The sequence below is a fragment of the Hippoglossus stenolepis genome, chromosome 21 (assembly GCF_022539355.2).
Source record: "Hippoglossus stenolepis isolate QCI-W04-F060 chromosome 21, HSTE1.2, whole genome shotgun sequence".
Classification (NCBI taxonomy): Eukaryota; Metazoa; Chordata; class Actinopteri; order Pleuronectiformes; family Pleuronectidae; genus Hippoglossus; species Hippoglossus stenolepis.
This window is the reverse complement of record NC_061503.1, coordinates 14,434,918-14,457,237: the sequence shown is the minus strand read 5'-3', so window position 1 is coordinate 14,457,237 and position 22,320 is coordinate 14,434,918. Positions and strand designations below refer to the sequence as shown.

Sequence of the window (22,320 nt, the reverse complement as noted above, 5' to 3'; positions counted from 1 at the left end):
CTGTAATGGAGTGGCCAGCGCAGTCACCAGATCTCAACCCCATTGAGTTGTTGTAGGAGCAGCTTGACCGTATGGTACGCAAGAAGTGCCCATCAAGCCAATCCAACTTGTGGGAGGTGCTTCAGGAAGCGTGGGGTGAAATTTCTACAGATTACCTCAACAAATTAACAGCTAGAATGCCAAAGGTCTGCAATGCTGTAATTGCTGCAAATGGAGCATTCTTTGACGAAAGCAAAGTTTGAAGAACAAAATTAGTATTTCAAATAAAAATCATTATTTCTAACCTTGTCAATGTCTTGACTATATTTTCTATTCATTTTGCAACTCATTTGATAAATAAATGTGTGAGTTTTCATGGAAAACACGAAATTGTCTGGGTGACCCCAAACTTTTGAACGGTAGTGTATATAGTCATAAAGTACATTAAAGTGTACATGTTGCTGTATTGCATGCGTTGTTACTCAAAACAATTATGCCCCATGATCAGAAAACAATATTCACATGCATATGCCCGGAGTCCCTCATGATGCAGAGGCAGACAGTAGCACTGCAGCCGACACACAGTACACAAGCAAATTAAATTGACAGTCATTTCATGACCATTCAAGTGATTCTACTAATGAATGTGAGCGACTTTCATGCAAAGGAGCTGATTGAACCTTTGCTGAATTTTGACTAATGCAGATTCGACTGTAAATTACATGTATATGATTCATTCGGTAAAAATCATTACAGCTGTTTCAAACAAACTGGACAAAACTGGTTCGTAAAACAGAAGCTGCGACACGGCACTGTGGAATACGTGAGGTCATCATGAATGGTAAGGGTTGGCAATGTCGTGAACAAAGATGGACGACATAATTAGATATTTGATGCTATAAAAACAGGATGAGACGTCATGAGTGACAGCTGAGATTGACTCTGGATTTGGTCGAGCGTGTGTATCAGCTGGACTTTGATGATGCGGCTCCGACCGACTTTTGTCCTCCGACTTCTCCTGTAGCGCCACCAGCAGACCAAGGATCGCACTGATCCGGTGAGATCTCTCTGTTTTTGCCGGAAAATAATGTTGACTTGATGCAGTGACTTTCAGTTACATGACCAGATGACATGACCGTGTTACATTGTCTGCTCGTCTTTTTCTTGAAGTGCACAGAGCTATGAAACTACTGTCACATCAATGCTGCAATTGGTTTTTTTCCCCCGCCGTGACAACATAAACAACACATTTGTGATTGTGTGAAAGGCAGCAGTAACAGCAGAGTTAAAGCAACTTCTTTCTTCACGCTCGCTGGGATGACAGCAGTCATACAACACCGAGGAAAAGAAAAACATGAGCTAATTTCAATCCACTTCCACGTACAGTGGCTTTTTCTGTCCATTTCATATCTTCCAAAGAAGCCTTACACGTCCTGCATTGATCAAGCACAAGGACTGTATGATGGTCATTCATAACCTTCGAAGCAAATAAATATGCAAACACACACCCGTAGGAACACACCAACACACAACATATCTGCTTTCGTTTCCCCCTGCTGACAGGTGTCATCCATCATACTCGCTGTCTGTTAGTGGTTCCATATGTTGAATGCCAGCCTTGGCGAATAGAGACAGCTGTGACATCAGTGCAGTGTTGGCGCCCGACCGGCTCTCTGGCCAAAAACTGCTGTCATCTTGGTCAGTAAAAGCAACGTCCATCACTCTGGGGGCTTCAACCAACCCAAAAATAGAGGAAATTGGCTCAAAAGCTGTGGTAATTTTTTTTCCCTCAGACCAGCTGGAGGGTCTGCAAAGATTTGGTGACAGAGAGCTGGTACTAAGTAATTCAGTGAGATCAGCGCTGACAGTACAGCCACAGAGGAAGGTCTTCAATGTTTTCATGTGTTGGGAAGAGTGTGAGCGGTAATTGTGGTGCATTCTGACCTCTTTCTTTATGTCAGATTTCCGAACTGACACACACACACACACACACACACACACACACACACACACACACACACACACACACACACACACACACACACACACACACACACACACACACACACACACACACACACACACACACACACACACACACACACACACTACATGCAGCTGTTGTGCCTGCTGATTTGTTTGTGAGCGAAGGAGTGGGTTCTAACCTGAAAGTATAAACAGAGCTAATAGGAAACCAGTGATGCCAGCGTGGCGCCAGTGTCCTCTTTGACATCAACAAAAACACTTCCAACAGCTAAGTGGTGCCAGATGCTGACCAATTAACCTTTATAAAGGAGAATTAAGGCTCGTATCATATGGTTCACCTTCGCCTGGCACCAGGGCCTGTGATGGAGCTGCATGTTGTCCAACATATGGATCTACACAATTCAAACCATGTGGATTTTCAGAATATATTTAAAAAAAGCTTTGACATTACAAATGCTAATGTGATTTTTACTTATTAAATATATTCTGGTATCTTTTTGGAAGCTTCAAATACAGTTAATTATTACATGATTTGAATGTCATGTAAAAACACTTCTATGCTGCTAGAAGCTATTAGAAAGTTTGGGAAATCATTAACAAAGCAACATATAAATATAAGCTGCTTGGTGAATTATATCTCTGCTGCATTTAGCGTGAAGCCAGTCATCATAGAAATGTGTGTTGAAACACATTCAGGCTACAATGAGGCAGGAAAGCTGCTTGTTTATACTGAATGTACAATATACCCCATGTTGTGCGGCAGTAGCAGCTACTGAAAAGCATTCTGCATACAAATAGGTGTGAAATTAATGTTGGACACAGGCGTGTAAATGGCTTCCAAAACAACACAGTGCTCAAGTTACATTGCAACTTCCTTTAAAAGCTGAACGGACATCTAAGAGAAACTCAAGCACTCAACGGTTCACTCTGCATCTTGAAAGGGTCGAGAAACAGGAGGCTGGAAATTTGTCTTTCTCCGGTTATCGTTTCCAGAACAGCTTTGGACAGTTTCTCACTGCAGGACTCGCAAGCGGTGCAACGTATCTACCTTAATGCACCTTTTTGTGCCGGGAAGGGATCAAACCATATAACATGTGGACACACGTCCCACTGCAATGAACTATTTACTTGATTAGATAAAGCAGCGGTTTCCGGCGCCACTCAGATTCCGATTATACATCACCGCTTTAATAGATCTCTGAAGTGCACTCAGAGATCTAAGAAGCATTGTTTTTCTCACTGTACATTGCCCTTCAAAATACCATAATGCACGGTGAGTCCCACTCAGCGCTACACTAATAGCTAATGTAGTGCCTCCTTGTTGGTTGCCACAGTGATACTATTTCTCTTTAGCAGCAGGTGACACAGAGCTGGCCGAGGAAACACTTCTGAGGATGTAGCTCTCCACATTGCTTTAAACTAAGCTTTTATACCCGTGTGGCATTGAGCCCCAGACTGCGCTTATTGCCAGGCGTCTTCCTAACACTCTGCGTATATGGGAGGCAGCAACAGGACGTTACAAAATAACTCATATGTGCAGAAGCATGTGAGCATGCAAGGTTTGAGATCTAAATAATAATTATACTCCCAGTAAATAACAAAAAAGGGTAAATTTGGTAAAAATATGCATGTAGGACAAAGAACAGTAATAAAAACAATGTTCCACAAACCAACCTGATCAGATATCAGAGCAATCGTCTGACATTCAGTGATGGTTTTTTAAATAGTGATCATATTTTCTTTGCTGTGAGATTGAAACATTCATAAAAATCGATCAATATATTGATCAAAAATCCATTTCAATCTGGAAAAATCCTGGTTTAATGACAATGTCTGCAGCTGTGATTTGCGGAGGACAATTCATATAAAAAGGAGAAGGACATGGGAAGAATGGACCGTGAGAGATTTCTCATGATGTGGATAAAGGGCTGACATATTGTGAGTAGTGAGCATGAGCACAGCACAATGAGGTCTAATTAGAGAGCACTGCAAAACTATATCTCATTCTGTGAGCGAGTATCCGATGCCAGAGCGAAGACGACATAAGGAGGGTTACGTGGACAAATGTATCGGCGCTATGACGGTCAGATTTGGGAACAGGAAATTATAAACATTAATAAAAATGTTTACGGTATCAGCATGGAGAGATGATGTTTAAGATATGCAGCCACACATTCACTGCATTTATTGTATTGGCATTAACTTGATCATCTGTGTGTGTGTGTGTGTGTGTGTGTGTGTGTGTGTGTGTGTGTGTGTGTGTGTGTGTGTGTGTGTGTGTGTGTGTGTGTGTGTGTCACGTGCAGGACTCACATCAACCACCGGCTGCAGCACTTCTGTTTGTTCTCCTCTGGCATCCAGCGCAACAGCAACTGAGGCAAATGGACGACTGGCCATCTGCTGACGCTCTCTCATCAGTTGCTGTAATATCAAACACAGATGACAAATGCGTCCGATTAAATGACAGATTACCATGGAAAGGAAGCTGGGAAATGTGCTCTAATGCAATGTAAATATAGTAAACATCATTGATCTGTGTAATATGCAACCCAAAGTACACATTTTGAATTTCAGCACCTAAGAAATGAAGTAAGTCAGTCTATAAATTAAAGATTGACGTTGCCTAAAAACACAAATAGATTTACTAATAGTACATATTATCAGTATACATATCTGTTAAAACATTTAATCCAACTTTGTAAAATAATATACTGTGGAAAAATATCTCACAATTATAAGTAAAGGTATTAACATGTATATAGCCATTGATGCATCAGTAATCAATATTCTAACAATTATTAATGATGTGCAGTATATGTCTATAATGAAATAATGAAACATTCTATTAAACACTTCAAGGGGTTTAAGAGTGAGAAAGATTGGATGATTGAAAAACTGTGTTCAGGCGCAAATGGGCCCAGGGTTATTACAGCATGAAGCTCAAAATCAATAACAGATATTGTGGAGGAAACATTGAAAGAACACACGTAAACATCCATGTCCTGAGGAGTTGGAAGTATTTTGTGCCCCACATTGAGCCCCAACATTATTTGAGGGTTTCCAGTTGAGATTATATATTTTACTGGAATCAAATTCAACAAAATAAACTCACCACCACTAAAAACACAGGTGATTTATTGTCATTTCCATATAGATCACATTTCTTTATCTCAGAGAAAACGGCCTCTTCGAGATCGTGCACACGAACGCTGCGGCGAGGTTACTGCCCGAGAGTGACACCGTTCCTGCAGAAAACAGCTTCCCTCGTATTCTCCACCGATCAATATTGTAAAACAACTTGTGCCACACTTTCATCAGCAACGCGCCGTGTGATCAATATCTGAACACGCCGCCATTTTAGCGACAAGGACATCCCTGATTGGTATTGGATTTGTGATGAGCTTAAGTGTGCTGCATTAAGATCTAATTGTACTTGAGATTACTAAGCGCATCAAGCGGTTGGGATGATGGGCCTCGATGGGCCCGTCTCCTGCCCTTCCTCCCCACATCTCTGAAGTGGCATAAACATGGTCCTGGGAACATAAAAACTATTCCATGCTTCGACTTAACAAGGGACATATGTAACAATAATAAGAAAATAATCTTAATATATTCAGTGCTTTTTACAGGTTCTGTGTGAGCGGATTCTGAAGCATTTCCAACTCTGAGACTCATTGATGGGGAGTGAATTTAGAGGAAAGTTCATGTTTTATGAAGGCGTCACTCTTTTTGAATAGTTCCCTGCGGGAGAAATAAAAAACGACGGAGAAATTGAGATTGATCACTGGATTGATTTTTCTTTTCACAGCTCAGATTTTTAAACTTTAAATCTGAAGGCCAGTATCAGATTGTTGTACATATCTACTATTAAACATCAAAACCAGCAATACCAGACCTATGGATTTAAGCTGCTGGGCCACCATAGGTCAAAATGAAGAATTCTGCCCTTTTCGAAAAGATAAAAGCAGAATGGAGGGCCTGGCGGGGTTGCTTTAAAAAAAAGGAAAAAAAAGAGCTCAAGGTTTATTACAGTTTCCAGCACAAAAGCTTCAAATCCAACAACATACATCCTATATGTCAGATTGCAGTAAAGTTATTTATCATGCTGCAGAATTCATTTAAAGCAACAAAGCATAAGGAGGGAGCATGAAGCACAGCCGGTGAATTCTAGTAGTTTGCTGCGTGTCCTCCACATGCATCTAAAACGTTCTGGGAATACACTCATCAAAAGAGCCAGCATAATACCAGAGAGATTCTAGAAATGAATACTAAGTTAACGACAAAAGGCAAGAGTGAACTCTGTAAAACCAATTAACGTTTCCACAATGACAGAACGATTTTGTCGAGAATACAAGCTGGAGCCATTCATGGTTGTGATAAGGCCGGGCATGCCGTGTATTGCTTTGCAACTTGATTAATTTGGCAAGTGAGCGCGTGAATTATCTGTTCTTTTGAATACGGCATTTTGTTCCCTTCATTGGATTCTATAAAAAAGGTAGGTGTCATCCTGCCTCTGAGCTTATTCCACACCTAAGCAGGTCACTTTGTCCTTTTCAAAAGATCACTGCCTGCACCTCAAGGCGCGGTCCTGCAGAATAGAAATAAATCCAAATGTAAGAAAATGAAAAATAAAATTCGGTCCTTTAAGGCGAAAGGTGAAAAATGACAAGTAGCAGGTATTAAATGTTGATGCCGTCTGTACGGTCGAGTGGTTCTGTGTTAGCTGAAACACCCAGAACTCACCAAAAGATTTGACTCGTACATATTATTAATATGAGTAAATTCTAAAATAAAATATTCATTAAAGTTACCTTGTCGGATTTCCATAATTCTGCTCTACTCATTAGCGAGACAGCTTCCAAGGGTAAACTACAACCTGATATGAACCCCTAATCACAGCTACGCTCTTTTATCTGTAGCTTTGGTGGAAACTATTAGAGTCCAGACTTTGAAATGAACAAGGGACAATCAAGGTGACCAGGGGCTTAAGAGAAGGATAATCTTATTACAGCGATCAATGACTGCTGATTGGGCTTTTAAGAGGAACGAGAGGGGTGTGAGACTACGCCAAGTCTGAAGAGGGACATTTGAGAAATAAGTGGTGAGTGGTGCTTTCCTTTTTCTTTTTTAATCGTTGCAAACATTTGAACAAAGTAGAAATTCGAGCCGTCCTAAAAGAGAAGGGATTCCGGAGGAGGATTCAGAAGCTCGGAGACGAGTAATTCCAATTGAAATAATGTGAGCATGTAAAATTATTTTATACCAAGTTGACAAGGTAGAAGCTTGGATGTTATTTACACTTGGGTGAAGCACAAACATGATATATTTGCAAAACAATGGTTGAGTTCAAATAACGGATTTCGTAAACTTGCGAATCCTGAGGAGATATTAGCTGTAATTTTTACCAAAAAAGTGTATTGGATTACAGATAAATCATTGACTACACCTTTTAACCAATGGGTGTGTTTCTCATGAGGATACATCCTCTGAGATCTATGAGTGTGTAATTGTGATAGATCTAGTGGGTGTTGAATTATTTTATAGGAGAGGAACAATGCTCGATGTATTAGAGGATCACCAAAGTCAGTAAGATTCACCCTCTGGGGACCATGAATGTCAGAATAAAATGTAATCATCGCAGCTATTTCAGTGTGGACCAAAGTGATATTTTCCTCCATGGAGCCATTAACTTTCCATTATGGACAACACAGAAGAGCCTTTACATCCATCACCGTTTATCCTTCTCTAACACAGCGGGCAGGTTCAAGTCATCAGTTCCGAACTGGCCGCCGCTTTTAACCAGCGTCATTCACAGTTCAACCTCCACGGGCTAACGATAGCTTTTAATAAACAGATAAAGGGTTAGGGTTCATGCTTTTTGTGATAAACCGTTGCTCAATAACACTTTCAAGTGCTTTCAGAGTGCCGGTAAAACGTCAGCACTCAACACAATGGTCAGTGTGTACGAGGTGTGCCTCTGGGCCTGTTTGTACGAGCGTGAGAGAGATAAAAAGAGAGAATTAGATACGGCCACGTGTTTGTGTGTAAAACATCTCCGTGTTGCTGTGTAATGTGAAATGTCAGCGCCCCCTCCCTCCCGCTACCCCCACAGGTATTTCAGAGAGGTCAGACCTCGACTTCCTCCGTGGCATTTACAGCCGCTTTCATCGCTGCGGCCACCACTCGGGATCCAAGTATCGTCACCTGTTCTTGGCTAAAATGAGTCAAACATAGCAGCCGCACCTTTGGAACCGTGTCCTTCAACTACCAACCAATAAGGAAAGCTCTTATCCAATTAGTGCATTAGTGTGGTGAAAGATAAGCTTCCTACGATCAAATCAATACCGGAAATGACAAGGAATTATATACAATGACAACTTGGCCACGTGTGCATACTAATGTCAAATGTGTTACATTACCTTACATTATCTGGAGAGACCAGCTTATATAAACACATCGCTTTTTAAATCTAAGACAACCCAAAAGTCATTACACAGATTTCACACCAATAAAAGCCTATAAAAAAAATAGTGTTAAAAATCCATCAGTATCTATATGGAACTTGGCTGGATCAGTGTCTCATTAAGACTCATTCATTCCATGCCCTTACGTCACATGGGAGCTTGTGAGCATGAGATGGCCCCCAGCCCAAATCCATCCATCTCTTATTTGGACAAGTCTCATGAGCTATGGACAAGCTCTTCTAAATTATGTTCAGTGACGAGCCAATCAGGTCACTGATGAGAAAACAACCAAATCAGTTCATCTAGTGGCGCACAAGTGAGCAATCGCAAATATCCCTAATACCTCTGAGACTCTTGTGAAGCTAAATAGAGAACTGATAGATTCTTGTGCCAGACATTTCTCCAAAGTTACAATAACAAAAGAATAAAAACTATTAAGTATAGAAAGTATAAAAAGTATCTTTCCATCAGTTACAATGTGAGCATATTCTTTATGTTAAATAATATCAAACTTGATTAATTTAGCTAATCATAACATAATGCTATTTTAAAAACACATAGGAAGAGAAAAGACAGTATTTAGGTCCAAACGTGGAAGCACTAGTCATTCTGCATCTCTGTGTCTAAAGGGGTAAAAACTATTATTTAAAAGAAGTAGGGACCCTTTCATATATTGATCAATTATTACATCTATTATCATTATATTGAAAGCAAGTGCAGTTAGTTTTTTGTTAACAGCAGCATCCTGCACAGCATCTAAAGATGAGTAATCACAATTAAACTGAAATAATGTCCAGTCTCTTTTGAACAAACCAAAGGGAGGCTTTTATTGGACATGTAGATGGATTTGTTTGCAGTTATGTTTTGAGCACCCGGTGCTACAGACAGAAGATCTGGTAATTTTGGTTTAAAAAAGGCTCGATGCTGTCTGCACCTGCCAGACACTGATAATAGGGCTTATTAAACCAAGTGAGAAAATGAAGCAGGTTAATGGCCGGATGTTTGTTATCTCTTTCACTGGCTGAATATTGAACCTTTTGAAGATCAGCAATGTGCAATAAGAAATTGTTAGAGAAGGTATTATATACTTGAAAGCCTTCTCCTAAATGGATTAATAAATATGTATTATTTTACTACAAATATTTGTAATGGGAGCAAACAAATATTTGTAATGGGAGCAAACTCTCCGTTATTACTAAAACCAACCACATATTGTGTTTAACAGGGTGAAATCCTCTCTCCAACACTGTTTGCAATCTATATAAATGACCTGGATATAGTCTGGTGTGTATGAAGGTGAATCTGTTATTTCACTGTGATTTTGCTTTTACATAAGTGCCTCAAGTGCACTAGATTCCCCCTAACAGCCATTCGCTCTGATCAGAGGAGCAGTAGTAACTAAGCAACTTACTGGTTTGTTTATTACTAAACGAGTAGATTGTTACTAGTTCAGCAATGACCAAAACAGATCATTCTCCAGAAAAACAACTTGCAAAGCAGGGGTGCCCACAACAGCGCAGAAAAACACACTGGAGGCTGTTAAGAGCTTTCAGGAAAAGGTTACAAACACACAGCTTCTCTTTATGACGACCCCTCTTAAGTAGGGCACCTGGAAATGCCACAGGAAATAAAACAGGAAATAAAATGAAGCAAAATGTTTAAAGTATGAGCATATTAAAATAAAAGATGAAGAGGGTGGGTAGAGATCTGTGATAAACAGGGTTCAATGAGAAATATTTTATTAAAATTAAAAAATGTTGATCATTTATTATCACCAAAGCTGGATACAAATTAAAATATAATGATAATACAACCATTTTAGCTTCTGGACCCTTTCGTATATATTAAGAATTGATTGAGTGAATAATTCATAGAGGAATTGACCCTGAAAACAAAGCGTTCACATCTTCTAAAATAAGGGAGTATTTTTTCCTTCACCTGAAAATAAGAGATGGGGGGTTTTCATTTGACTATTTATTTATTTCCGTGAGAAGGACGGAGACCAACAGACGACAGGAAAAGCCAAGAGCGGACACCCAAAAAAGTGAGCAGAATTTTAATGACATGAGCCCATCTGTCTGCATTAATTTTTACGGACTTTAATTCTTTAGATAGGCGCCAGTCGAAGTCGCGGTAGCCATCATTCTTGTTTATTTTCATATATCAATTAGAGGATATAAAAATTCCCATCCAATGATTATCAATGTCATCCCCCAAAGGGAGAATAAATTCACGGGCGCTTTATGAGTAAACTGCAGGTCATGAGGCTGGATGGGCACCAAATGAAACCTTCCCGCTCGGAGGTATCATGCAGAATGGAGGAGAATGACGGGCAGCGCTCACAGAACCCAGCGACCAACCTGAGCAGTCTGGGTTGAGGGCAGTCGCGGGAATTTGCATATACGTTTTCTCCCCTCCTCAATTTCCTGCACGGCATCTTTCTCACCCTCTTCTTTAATTTCTACTGCCAATCATCTCATCGTTCACCCCTTTTCATCCTCGTCTTTTCTCAGCCCCATCTTTCACACCATCACTGAATACTAATGTTTCCCTACCCCCCCTCCCCAAGTCATTCACGGTATCTCTACTCGCTTCCGTCTACCCGTCTCCTCCGAGTCCACTTAATTAAATCCCACAATTCATCTGTATTATCATCTTTACTTTCAACAATATTCACTCCTGCATTTTCTGATTGAATAAATCATCAAGTCCTAACTCTTCACACGTCTTGAGTGTTTTTTCCATTAGCAGATACAAACCCTCTCTAAAATCATATAAGAAATAAAGATGTTCACATCGGAGTAATCAGCTGACCTACCTGCTAGTTATTAGCTGATGTTTTCCAAAAAAACTGATCCTGATGATGGTTTTAAAGTTGAAACTCAAAGACTGAAACAGCAGAAATGTACCTTTTCTGTAAAACACGGCTCTCATCAACATTAGCTTTTCCCCTGCACCAAATTAAAGGTCAGACGCCAGTTGATCTCATCTGATCTTTGTCTTTCCAATCTGTTTGGATGGCGACTCAAGTGTTTGCTTTGAGGCCCTAGTTGCAAACTCGCTAACATCTTTGGTTGTCAATCAAAAACATTGGTCCTGGTGCACAGTTACAGTTTATAAATAACCAGATAACCATGGATAACCTCAGCGTCCAGGACTAGAACAGACAACCTTGCTTCCTGCTTACCTCCTTACCATCAAATAAAAGGCTAAATCTAAACATAAATCATATTTTTTATGTCCGCAAAGACTGATGATTTAGAACTTTGGCTGCAACACAACATAACACAAAATACACTGGACCCTGCAAAACTAATTCAGAAGTGTGTTCTTTGAATGAAATGTTACAAAGACAAAGGATTAGGGATGATAAGTGCTCATGTTTTCGGATAGAGACACTTTCTCCAAAGGGGTAATTGGAGGTGAATTAATTCTTGCACAGCATCTCCCATGTGAGCAGCAGATATTCGAGGGACTTACTTCTCTCCGTCGTGACGCCCAGCAGGTCTGTTTGATCTTCCACACAACCGCTGCCACCAGGAGGAGCGACAGAAAGCAACTGGAAGGAAAGATGGGAGACAAAATGAAAACCAAGAGCCAAACCTGTGAGACTTTCATATTATAATGTAATCTTTGCATCGCATCCTTTAAAACAGCTTCAATTCATTAACTCAGGAAAATGTTTTTATCTCAACATTGTAAATTCTCCTGTAAGAAAAAGAGAACACGTTTAACAAAATAAAAGCAGTTGGATTGTTTCCACATGGGTCTGGTGTTGAGAAGCCATTTCATTAGAATCAATGTTTACATCTTTGTGTATTGTTCCCCCTTCTTGAATATATTAAAATAACTAAAAATGAAACAATTTGTATTTAAATATTCAAAGATTCCTTCTCACTTTAAAGATATGACAAAACAGGGGAGATGATATGAAGAGTTAACACATTCCTTTCTCAGAAGATGGAATATTTTTGGCCGATTACCTCAATTAATAACCCAACAGTACAATCATTAGTCAAAGGAAATCCAGCAAAGCCCGAGCGCTGCTGGGACAGAAAACTATGACTGATCGAGAGCTTCCACTTCATTATCCTGGTGACGGATGAGACTGTGAAGGTTTTATGTGCTAAAGAGGCATTCTGTACTTTTGTTTAAGAGCTTGTCAGAGCAACATGTGGAACTTGAACAAGTTACTGGAAATGGCAGCTGTTTTATCAGACATTTAATTAATTCCGGATCAGAAAAGCTTATGACATCCGTAGTAAATTAAGCCAGTTTGATATTAATGCATTACGAGCAAAGAAAAATATCAAGGGAAAAAATTAAAGGTCAAATAGTGGCGACAGCTTACAAAATCCTCAAAAAGCTCAAATTTGAAAAGAAAAAACCTTTAATAAAACGCTTTAAACTAAAAATAAAACAGTGTCTTTTGTCATTTCCTTGTAATTAATCATTCCTCACTGTGTCACAGGGGAGGATGACTCTGTTCCTTGTGCCCAGGAACAATCCTACAAGGATGTGAAACACACACTGTAACATGACCAGTGAGCCCTCGTCTTCTGGGACGTGCCACGTTCTAAAAAAGGGGGAGACTGCTCCAAGATCTACATTTCAGCAGAGACGTGTGACTAGCTCTGATTTCATGGCCCCACTTGTTTGATATTTTAAACCGGAGCAGCCTTTCAGCTTTCGCCTGCCGCACCTGATTGATCCATTCACCGGGATCTTTGGAGAAGGCGATAAGGCCTGAGAGGAACGTGATAACACTTAGGAACGGCAGCTTCTCGTGAGCGCATGATTGAAGCAAAGAGGTGACGAGTTCAAAAGAACCTTAAAAGGGGACGTGGGATAAAAGCATCGTCATCAGACGCAGAATTTCATTCTTTTAGGGATGGGGGGGGGGATGAAGGTGAGGGTGGGCACAGAAGTGAAAAATCCCCAGACTGATGTTTGGAGCTTAAATCTCCTTTGCTGCTGCTTCTTTTTCTGCTGTGACTAGTCACATATTCATTCATCTTCTCGCTCCCAAGGGCGTTAAAGGACAAAAATACACATTTACAAACAGAAGCTCCGGTTCTCTACAAGTTAATACAAATATGAGCTTCGTAGATCGAGGGAACAGTGGGTGGAAGTTATCACCACAGAAAAACAATCAATAACATCTATAACTGCTTTCCACAGACTGTTCAGAATAAAGCAACGTTCCAAAAGAAGCTCTGTAAAAATCTAACGGAAGCTGCTGCATAAGATAAAGAAGACATGTTAAGAATTGATTTAAAAAAGTAAATGTGCTGCACATGCTTTCACATAAACGTTGTAAATTCATCGCAATAAAACACACACACAGTTGTGATTGGAATGAAACCGATTTCGTAAACTAATATAAATTAGACCCTGGGGTTTATATAGCACAGCAAGAATCATAATCTAACTACATTACAACTTCAAGCAGCACGTGCAAGTTAATGTGAAGCAACGTGGAAAAGAGGAAAAATACTTGGTGTCTGAAAACGTGTAAAAAAAAAAGGTGAACCAATGTTTGACTAAACACACAAAAGAAAACGAGCTTGCTCTCAATCGTGCCGTCATTTCTTCTCCCTCTATCTCTCGCACAAGAAGGTCTCGAAACCCTGTGGGGTGATTTGACATTTTGTCATCAGGCTGATTATGTTTCCTGCAGGTTCATCCCTCCTCAAACCTCCCACACGCACAAACACACACACGTTGACACACAACTGCTTGTGAATGCATCAGGGCCCTTTTTCCCTGAGTTTATGGGTCAGTGAGAACCGGACGACAAGGACAACAGACAAAGACTCCGGAAAATTTGTATAACCTGCACGACAATGGGGAAAAAACAAAAGAAGCGAAAGATACAGTGAATGCTAATGAAGCACATAAATGGAAAAAGGCTAAAGACAAAGCTGGGATTCATGTCCCTTGAATTTAGAAAGTATCAGAATTCAATCAATTGAAATCAAATAAATTCTCAGAAGGACAAACAACTAAAAGTCATATCCAAAAGAAAAACTTTTGGTGTCTCTCAATCAAATATTGTGTCCTATGTCTGCGGTGTGACCTAAAAATGGTTCCCACATTTTAGCAAAAAAACAACCTCTCTCTCTCTCTCTCCCCTTTCCCTGCAAGAATTCCTGATTTGGGCTGTTCAACGGTAATTTGATCAGATGCAGGCAGACGATAACCGAGTGTGTGACAGCTTTGCGGGAAAGTTATTGTGGACTGGGCAATGATGGGCAGGTGCCTCGGGCAAAGACTGTCTTCAATTCCTTCCCCTGACACCTACGCAGATAATGTGAGTCCATCAGCTACTCCGGGCAGCACACCTTGAAATGAGATGAACCCACACAGATACACAGGCACACACAGCACCGTGGCTTATGTCAGGGTATGTAGGAAAAACTATTGTCTCTCAAACTGACATCGGCTTAATGATTAAAAACAATTCACGGAGGAGAAGTTATAAAAAAAAAAAAAAGATCCACAAGTGATTTGTTCTTGTGTCTCGTTTCCAAATCTAAGCACAACCAGCTTCATAGTTTGATATTCATGCAAATAAAAGCACATTCTTCATTATTTTATGACTTGTTGCAAGAAGAGCATTGTGGATTATGGAACTGTAGAAATTATCATGATGCCAAATTGTTAATTTCTCACCTACTGCGTCTTTTTATGGTTAATTCTTTTGAATGTGCGGGTGAGGTAAAACATGGAGAATAAGCCAATTTAACACCGGCACTCTGGTATGATTAAAACATGCTTATACAACAGAATTACAGGCATTGTGAGGCAGATCCTTTCAGAGGGGTTGGCTTCAATTAATCCATTCCAGTGTGCCAGCATCTAACTTAAAGCATACATCTTTCAATTATACTTGCATCCTCTAAATTTACTCAGACTCCGCTGTGCTTTTCAGACAGCTTAATTGACTCATTTTAAACATGTGAATGAGAGAATGATTTCCATCGCTGCTCAGAGGATGAAAAATCATTAAGAGCCATCATACTCTCGCTCGCCCACGCCTTCTCTTTGGATGCTACTTGTAGAGCAATATGCACCTATATAAATGGTTACTGGCAGTTCATTCGCAGCTTGAAGAAAAAGGGAAATCACTACCTTGAAGAGACAAGAAGCATTTACATGTACTCTGGTTAGCAGAACTGGTCCAGCAGGCTCAAGTAACTCAATAAGCCCCGAGAGACAAGCGGAGAATGAAGAGGGAGGTGGATCAAATTCTGGATTGTGGCCTCTTGACTGTGTGAATTTCTCAGTTGTATAAATGTTTTATGCACTTACCTGAAAAATGTCACAAAGAACTGGACCAGGTCCATGATACTGTTGTGTTGGGAGAAGGCGATCTATTGGAGAGAAAGGAGAGAAAGACGTAATATTAAAAAAAACTAGAATGTTGACTTTTTAGTTTGGTCCCATCCACTAACGTGGAGGAGGAGGGATTAATGAACTATACTGCAGCTTCACTTTGGGGAACCGACAGTTGTCCATCTATATTTACAGCCCAAGGTTCATCCTTGGATATTTGTGCCTCATGTAATAACTGAGCTCTCCCAGTTGACCAGTAACATTATGATGGGGTTAACGTGATATGGTGTGGACAGGTCAGGTCTGCTAGAAGAGCCAAGTGGACTTAATGAAAGGTCACCGGCAAGATTATCAGGAGGATCTTCCATTAGAGCTTCTGCCGGTGTAAAAAGAAATGCAGTGAAACGGCAGAAAGTCGTCTGTTTGCAAACTATACAAAACTGAAAGTGAATTGATTTTAATAAGTTTGAAAATGATCTGGATGGCTTTAGTGAGAATTAAAGGTTGACCCAGTTCATTTTATTCTAATCCAAGGACAGATGAAAAAGCAGTAATTGATTCCTGTCGATTTTAATTAAGTTCTTGTTTATAGCTCCAGTTAAAAAGTTAAAAAAAACAGTAGCTACAGTGAAAGAATCCCAATCCGATATAATTGCAGGACAGATTAATCTAAACACTACCACTGAGCTTCAAATCAGCTTATCTGCGAAAAACGAATGGCGTAAATCTGGTATACGTCTATGAAGTGGTTGAGAAATCTATTTTACTTTCATTAAATGAGCTATTACACACACTCCTGGCAGCTAAATCATATCTGATGGGCCTCATCATAGTGACACGTCATTATCTGCTGTGGATGCTTTGAAGGCATTAAGCCCTGAGAGCATTCAGACGCACAAACACAACGTCATCCGCTGCAGTGTTCAGTCTCCTCTGATTGATACCACAAAGGGTAGCTGGGTACAAGCTGTGCTCTCTGAAGTGGATTATTTGCGTCGTGTTTGGGGCGTTGGAGGCACAACTTTTGAAAAGAGGAAAGATTCAGCCGATGTCGCGCTGAAACAACGGCAGAGGTCATGATTTATTTATGCAATAAGACTTTCCTCTTTTGAATACATTCATCATATGTAAGTGATAAGCCAGAGTTGAATATGGTGTCCTCTAGGGGTCTCTCAGTCAAAACAGTAACTAAAGACCCATGGAATAGCGCCGGGATTGTTAGAGTTCTTATCTTCTGCACGACTGCTGATGAAAATCACGCGACTCGGGAGAAAATCACGTTGAATGATGAGGTAACTTATTAAAGTTTTATTCATGTTACGCTGGAAACGGCAAATGAATAATCCTTCATTACGAGTGACCAATCCAAACAGTGGCAGAAAAGAAAAAACTGGCGAGCAGATATGACGGAATTACACAGAAACTTCCTGTTCTGGGTTTTGAACATTGTTGGAAACACTTTGGATAATGCAAGTACACAAGTCAACAAAATATAATACATAGGTCTAGAATGAAGAATGAACATTTCTACATATTATATCTTTAAGGTTGTGCAGCAGGATTGAGTCTTCACTGGACTTCATCACCTTCACAAACCCACTTTGACTTTTTTTAAAGAATGAGAATCACTGATCTGAGAAGAAATGCTCACTGACATGGCTAACGTGACTCAAAAAGCACAATACACAGATGTTTCGCTCCTTTTTAACATGTGGGAGCGTTCTATTTAGTGTCGGCCGCCCCTGCTTTTCACATAAGATGAGGTCAAAGCAATATATCTGGGGTTAATTTGATTTCTATTCATCGATCTCATCGGTTGAGAACGTTCTTCTATTTCATGTGGACTTTTATCACACGGAGCAGTCTCTTGGATAACAATTATCCTGATAGGTGATGATGTCACAGTTATCCATTTTAATCTCTCGGGCATTAAATATAAAGGTTCACAGGTTCGGCCTCGAATTCTGCCCTTATCTCATCTGTGTGTCTACGCTCTCACCCCTGCATCATAAAGACAAACATGTAGAGACCTGATCCCGTTACAGGAGCTGTTTGCTCTAACAGCTCAGGCTGCTCCATAATAAATAACAGACTGCTGGCCAGGTAATCTAATAGAAAACTATTACCAGGCCACCTCCATAGATGGACTGACCCCCACAGACACTATCAGCCCAACACGGTCCGAGCATCTACCATGTGAAAGGATGGGACGGCACAAATGTGAAAATCAATATGTGGGAGCGGGCTAATTAGCAAAAAGGCTATTTTGTGATGTTATTAGAAATTATAACTGCATCTATCAAATTTCTCAATAAAAGCTTTTTGCTTTTTGCTGAGACCTGGAGTTTTAGAAATGTTGCAGGCACACAGACTGAAGGATCGGTTTTTATTTTCTTTAAAAGAGAACGTGAAAAGGAAATATAAATATAACTTGTTATAAGAAGTAAAAGTGTTTGTGGAGCTGCAACTAACAATTAAAATTACTTTCATGAATTATTAAACATGATATATAAAACTTAGTGTCATGGTTGTTTCACATTTGATAAACCTTATATTACTAGACAGCGACAGTGACTGGAGTTGAATGTATCCAGAAGTTAAAGAATCTATCAAAGTGCCAAACACATCCTAAGTTTGAGAAATTAATTATTATTTACCCTTTGGAATTAATATAAACTAAAGTGATGTTTACTTAAATTGCGGCCAGTTATCGCCGTTAATCAACCTGTCTGCATATACGAGAGGAGATGAGTACAGACTAAATTTGCTTTGTCAAAGTCACAGTTCTGACGCGTAGCAGCCTGCTCGCCTCCCATTACCTCAGTGATTTTGTTTTGAAATCTCTGCACGTTGCTTTGAGTCTGTCATTTTGTTGCAGTCACTGACATTAGCGCTGTGTGTCCTAAAGCCCCATTTATTTTTATTGCCTTACCCAGGGTTTTCCTGACAACAGATTAATTGTTTTCCTGCAAATCTAAAACAGCATATGGCATTTATTTCTCACAGTGTTCATAATCCCCCCATCCATCCACCACATCAAAACCTTGATTTCCTCCTTTCAGCGGGACTAGAAAAGGTTAAACGGTGCTTGCTTCTGCCTGCTAAAAAACAGCTGTGCACCTCTCCATGCTAACCATCGGTCATTAAACCTGTAATTAGAATAAAGTGCACTTGAAATCACCCTGAGCAACAACAGAGCTCTGCATCTGCAAAGATGGCTGCCCCCCGCTCTCTTTATGTGTAGAACTGGGACCCATTGTTACATCCACCAAGGAGTTTAGGTTTTCATCGCCGTTTTTCTGTCTGTTAGCAGGATTACACAAAAACTACTGGACTGATTTTATTGAAACTTGATGGAAGGGTGGGGGTGTGGGTCAGGAAAGAACCCGTTAAGTTTTGGAGCAGATTTGATTGAAGGGGCGAATCCAGGAATTGTTTTTCTACTTTAATAACATGTGTCTGACCTCAATATATGTAAATGGCATATGGAGATAAAGAATATCCATCTAGTTTATAAAATGGGATCTGTTTTGAAGACTGTACATGTAGTGAGAAATCCGTAATAACACATGAGACAGAAACAACTTGATCCCTGTGTTATCGGCTCCATACGAGTCATTTGAAGGTCAGAGGCTCAGTTCTTACCTGGATCTTGATGGGCCATGAGAAGTTACTGACATAGACATAGAAGGTGATGTTTGGGTTGCTTCTGAAGGTGAACTTCTCACAGGAGAAACTGTCTCTGTATTCCTTGATGTTGGTTTTGGACACGATAGGCACCTCTTCTCCAGAAATGGTTCCGGCTGTTGAGGCAAAAGAGTCCATATGTTCAGCACACTGCCCGTTGAGCTCACCTACTGCACATTCTGAGCAGAAATCACACCGGATCGGCTGCAACGTATTATTATGAATCCATTAATGGGTTGAGCAAACCAGTTGAAACAACAGGGAAGCTCGCATGGCCAGTTATTATTAAGTCTGATGTGCATTAAACACACTTTTTAGTTGACCTAAAACGGTAACGCTTTATTGTATAATTACACACGATCCATTCTACTGTTAAATGAACACGGATGTGCGAGGCACAGCTTGAGAGAGGAACTGAAATGCGGCCGTCCGGGGGAGGGTCATGACTGAGTCACACTGGCACTTACTCATCACTTGAATCCATATCACACACTATGAGCTAGTGCATTAGTTTATTTGACACCAAGAATTTAGCATTTGGGACAGAAGGCAGATGGCTTTAAGAGCAAAAGCTGCAAAGACGAGCTGTTTACCACAACACTTGTTTGTGTCCATTTCCATGAGTGCAGTTAAGAGTTGATAGTTAAAATGTGTAATATCTGGGACGTTAGATAACAAGATTTAAGAGAATAAAAGATATTTTCACTGAATAAAATACTACATGGTCAAATTTAGGAGCAAACCTTAAGAGCGTCTTGTTAATATACAATTCCTAACAACCATATTGAGATAAATCTATTACATTTTCTGAGCAAACCCCTTTAAAAAAAGTTTATTTTCCTAAATGTTTCAAGTCATTTCTTATTCTTGCTCGTGTCAGTGAGTCCTCAACATTGACATTCCAACCCACAACTCTGAAACAAAAGAAGTGAAAATGACAGCTTGAGTGTGGCTATGTGAGCGTGTTTATCTTAATTGAAATCACCCTCCACACCCCCCCACCCACCCACCCACCCACCCAAAGGCGCCGCACGCTCTCCTCAATTGTGAAGAGGCTCCCGTTCCTTCTGAGACACAATATCCTTTTGCGGGTAAAGGGGACCCGGCTTCAAATATTAATGATGGTGCGCCGCAAAGGTTAAGGTGACGGAGAGGCGCAGGAGAGTTTAGAGTGTTTTAGTGGTTGGAAAATGTCTGTGTGTGGTTGGGGGCACGGAGAAAGTGGCAGATGACTTGAGAGGGAAGGGAGGGAACGTGATAAACAGTGGCACTGGACCACTGCAGTGTCCTTGGGTGTCTGTTCTCAGGGAACCTATAATATCCACTCAACAGTGACACAGGACTCACTACCAGGAGAGGCTGCGTTACAGGTCCTGTTATACCTACTGACTTAATGACGACTTTAATTAACACAAAACAAAGAAGGTGCTAAAGCAAATTTTCTACAGAACAAACTCGATTTCTAAACCCTGAATGGCTTTTATCAGTATTTCAATGAGTATTGTGGAAGTAGGTGATTAGATTCACAATAATTTTGCATAAAGACGACAATAAATATGCACAGTATATCTAATCAGTCTGAGACTATGTCTGACTGGTCTGTGCAAATAAATCTGTGTGGATGAAAATTACTTCCTAAAGATGCTTGGGCTAAATTACTAGCATTTGATTTTATGTGGAAATGGAAAATTATGCAGTGGAGTTGTGGGTGTGAATCCCTGCTCGGTGACCTTTCAATGTTAGAAAACATATTCTGGGTATTTTGGTGCAATTGTTCCAAAAGTGACTTCAGTGTTGAGACAATTACCTCAAGTTGACACCTTATGATTTCAATCCCAAATAACATTTGTGACTTAGGTAATTTTTAGGTGTAGAATAAAATGTTTGATTATTTGGTCTAATGAGTGAATTTACAACTCAGGTAGAGAATGTCTTGTTTAGAGTTAAAGGTTAAATCCGTGAACTTGTTTAACACTAAACTTACTTTACTGTGACTGGAATCAATAGATGAAATATATCAGAAGGAGAAAAACAGAGCAAGACAGTTCTGCAATACAGAATTAAAATTGTAAAATCGAGTGAAAGTACCTGTTGATCCCACCGACCAGGTGATATTGAGGTTGAAGTTGTTGGATGCATTAATGGACATGTCCAAGTTCTTGTTTGCCTGTAGATGAAGAACATGAAAAACACCTTAGACCTTAAATGCAGCAGCAGATTTAACAGAGTGCTGCACTCGCGTCACGTCTTCAAACCAGAAGAGCAATTTATGATGTTGCTGCTTCTGTTACCGGACAGAGAACTTTGATTTGTGAAAATTGTTACCTGCTCAGGTGAGGCCATGAAGTTAATGGCGGTGTAGTGATTGTCATCTTCTTGGATGAGACTGAAGGTGAACTGGTAGTCGATCAGGAGATTGTCTATTTAGAAAATCAGACAGGAAAAGATGTTGTATCTTTCTCCGATTATCAGAGAATACATCTCACACAAGAAGGAGAAGCAACTCTCTGAGGGCGTGTACACAAACCCGAGCTGCCAGCCTGAGAGCCCGAAGTGATGAGATACAAATACAAATGTGTGATCAAGAGAAACTTCACAGCAACAGTCCGTCAAGTGAAATGAAAATGGCTGTAATCAAATCCAGTGACTGCGATCGGGGTGTACAATTTTCCCATCAAGCAGACAACAAGTACGAATACCTGACCATGACGGAGAGCTTGAAGCAATTACCTACAAAGATTAATTAGGTATTTCATTGTTAATTAATGGTAGATTGTCACAGAGAAATTCATAATTTCCCAAAATGTAAATAAAGAATCTATAAACAATTAATATTTAGATTAAAAAAAATGTATAACATCTTTAA

The 22,320-nt window shown here is 40.0% G+C and overlaps 1 protein-coding gene across 1 annotated transcript in view; it reads right to left on the bottom strand.

Moving 5' to 3' along the window:
* atrnl1b (attractin-like 1b) overlaps window positions 1-22,320 on the bottom strand; it is a 54,467-nt gene that overhangs the window by 4,566 nt on the left and 27,581 nt on the right. Inside the window, exons 22-27 of the mRNA XM_035145556.2 lie at window positions 21,780-21,874; window positions 21,543-21,621; window positions 19,413-19,570; window positions 15,744-15,805; window positions 11,910-11,988; window positions 4,279-4,386 (exon numbers count right to left, since the gene is read on the bottom strand). Of these exons, the coding sequence (XP_035001447.2) occupies window positions 4,279-4,386; window positions 11,910-11,988; window positions 15,744-15,805; window positions 19,413-19,570; window positions 21,543-21,621; window positions 21,780-21,874 (581 nt within the window). The remainder of the gene's footprint in view (window positions 1-4,278; window positions 4,387-11,909; window positions 11,989-15,743; window positions 15,806-19,412; window positions 19,571-21,542; window positions 21,622-21,779; window positions 21,875-22,320) is intronic.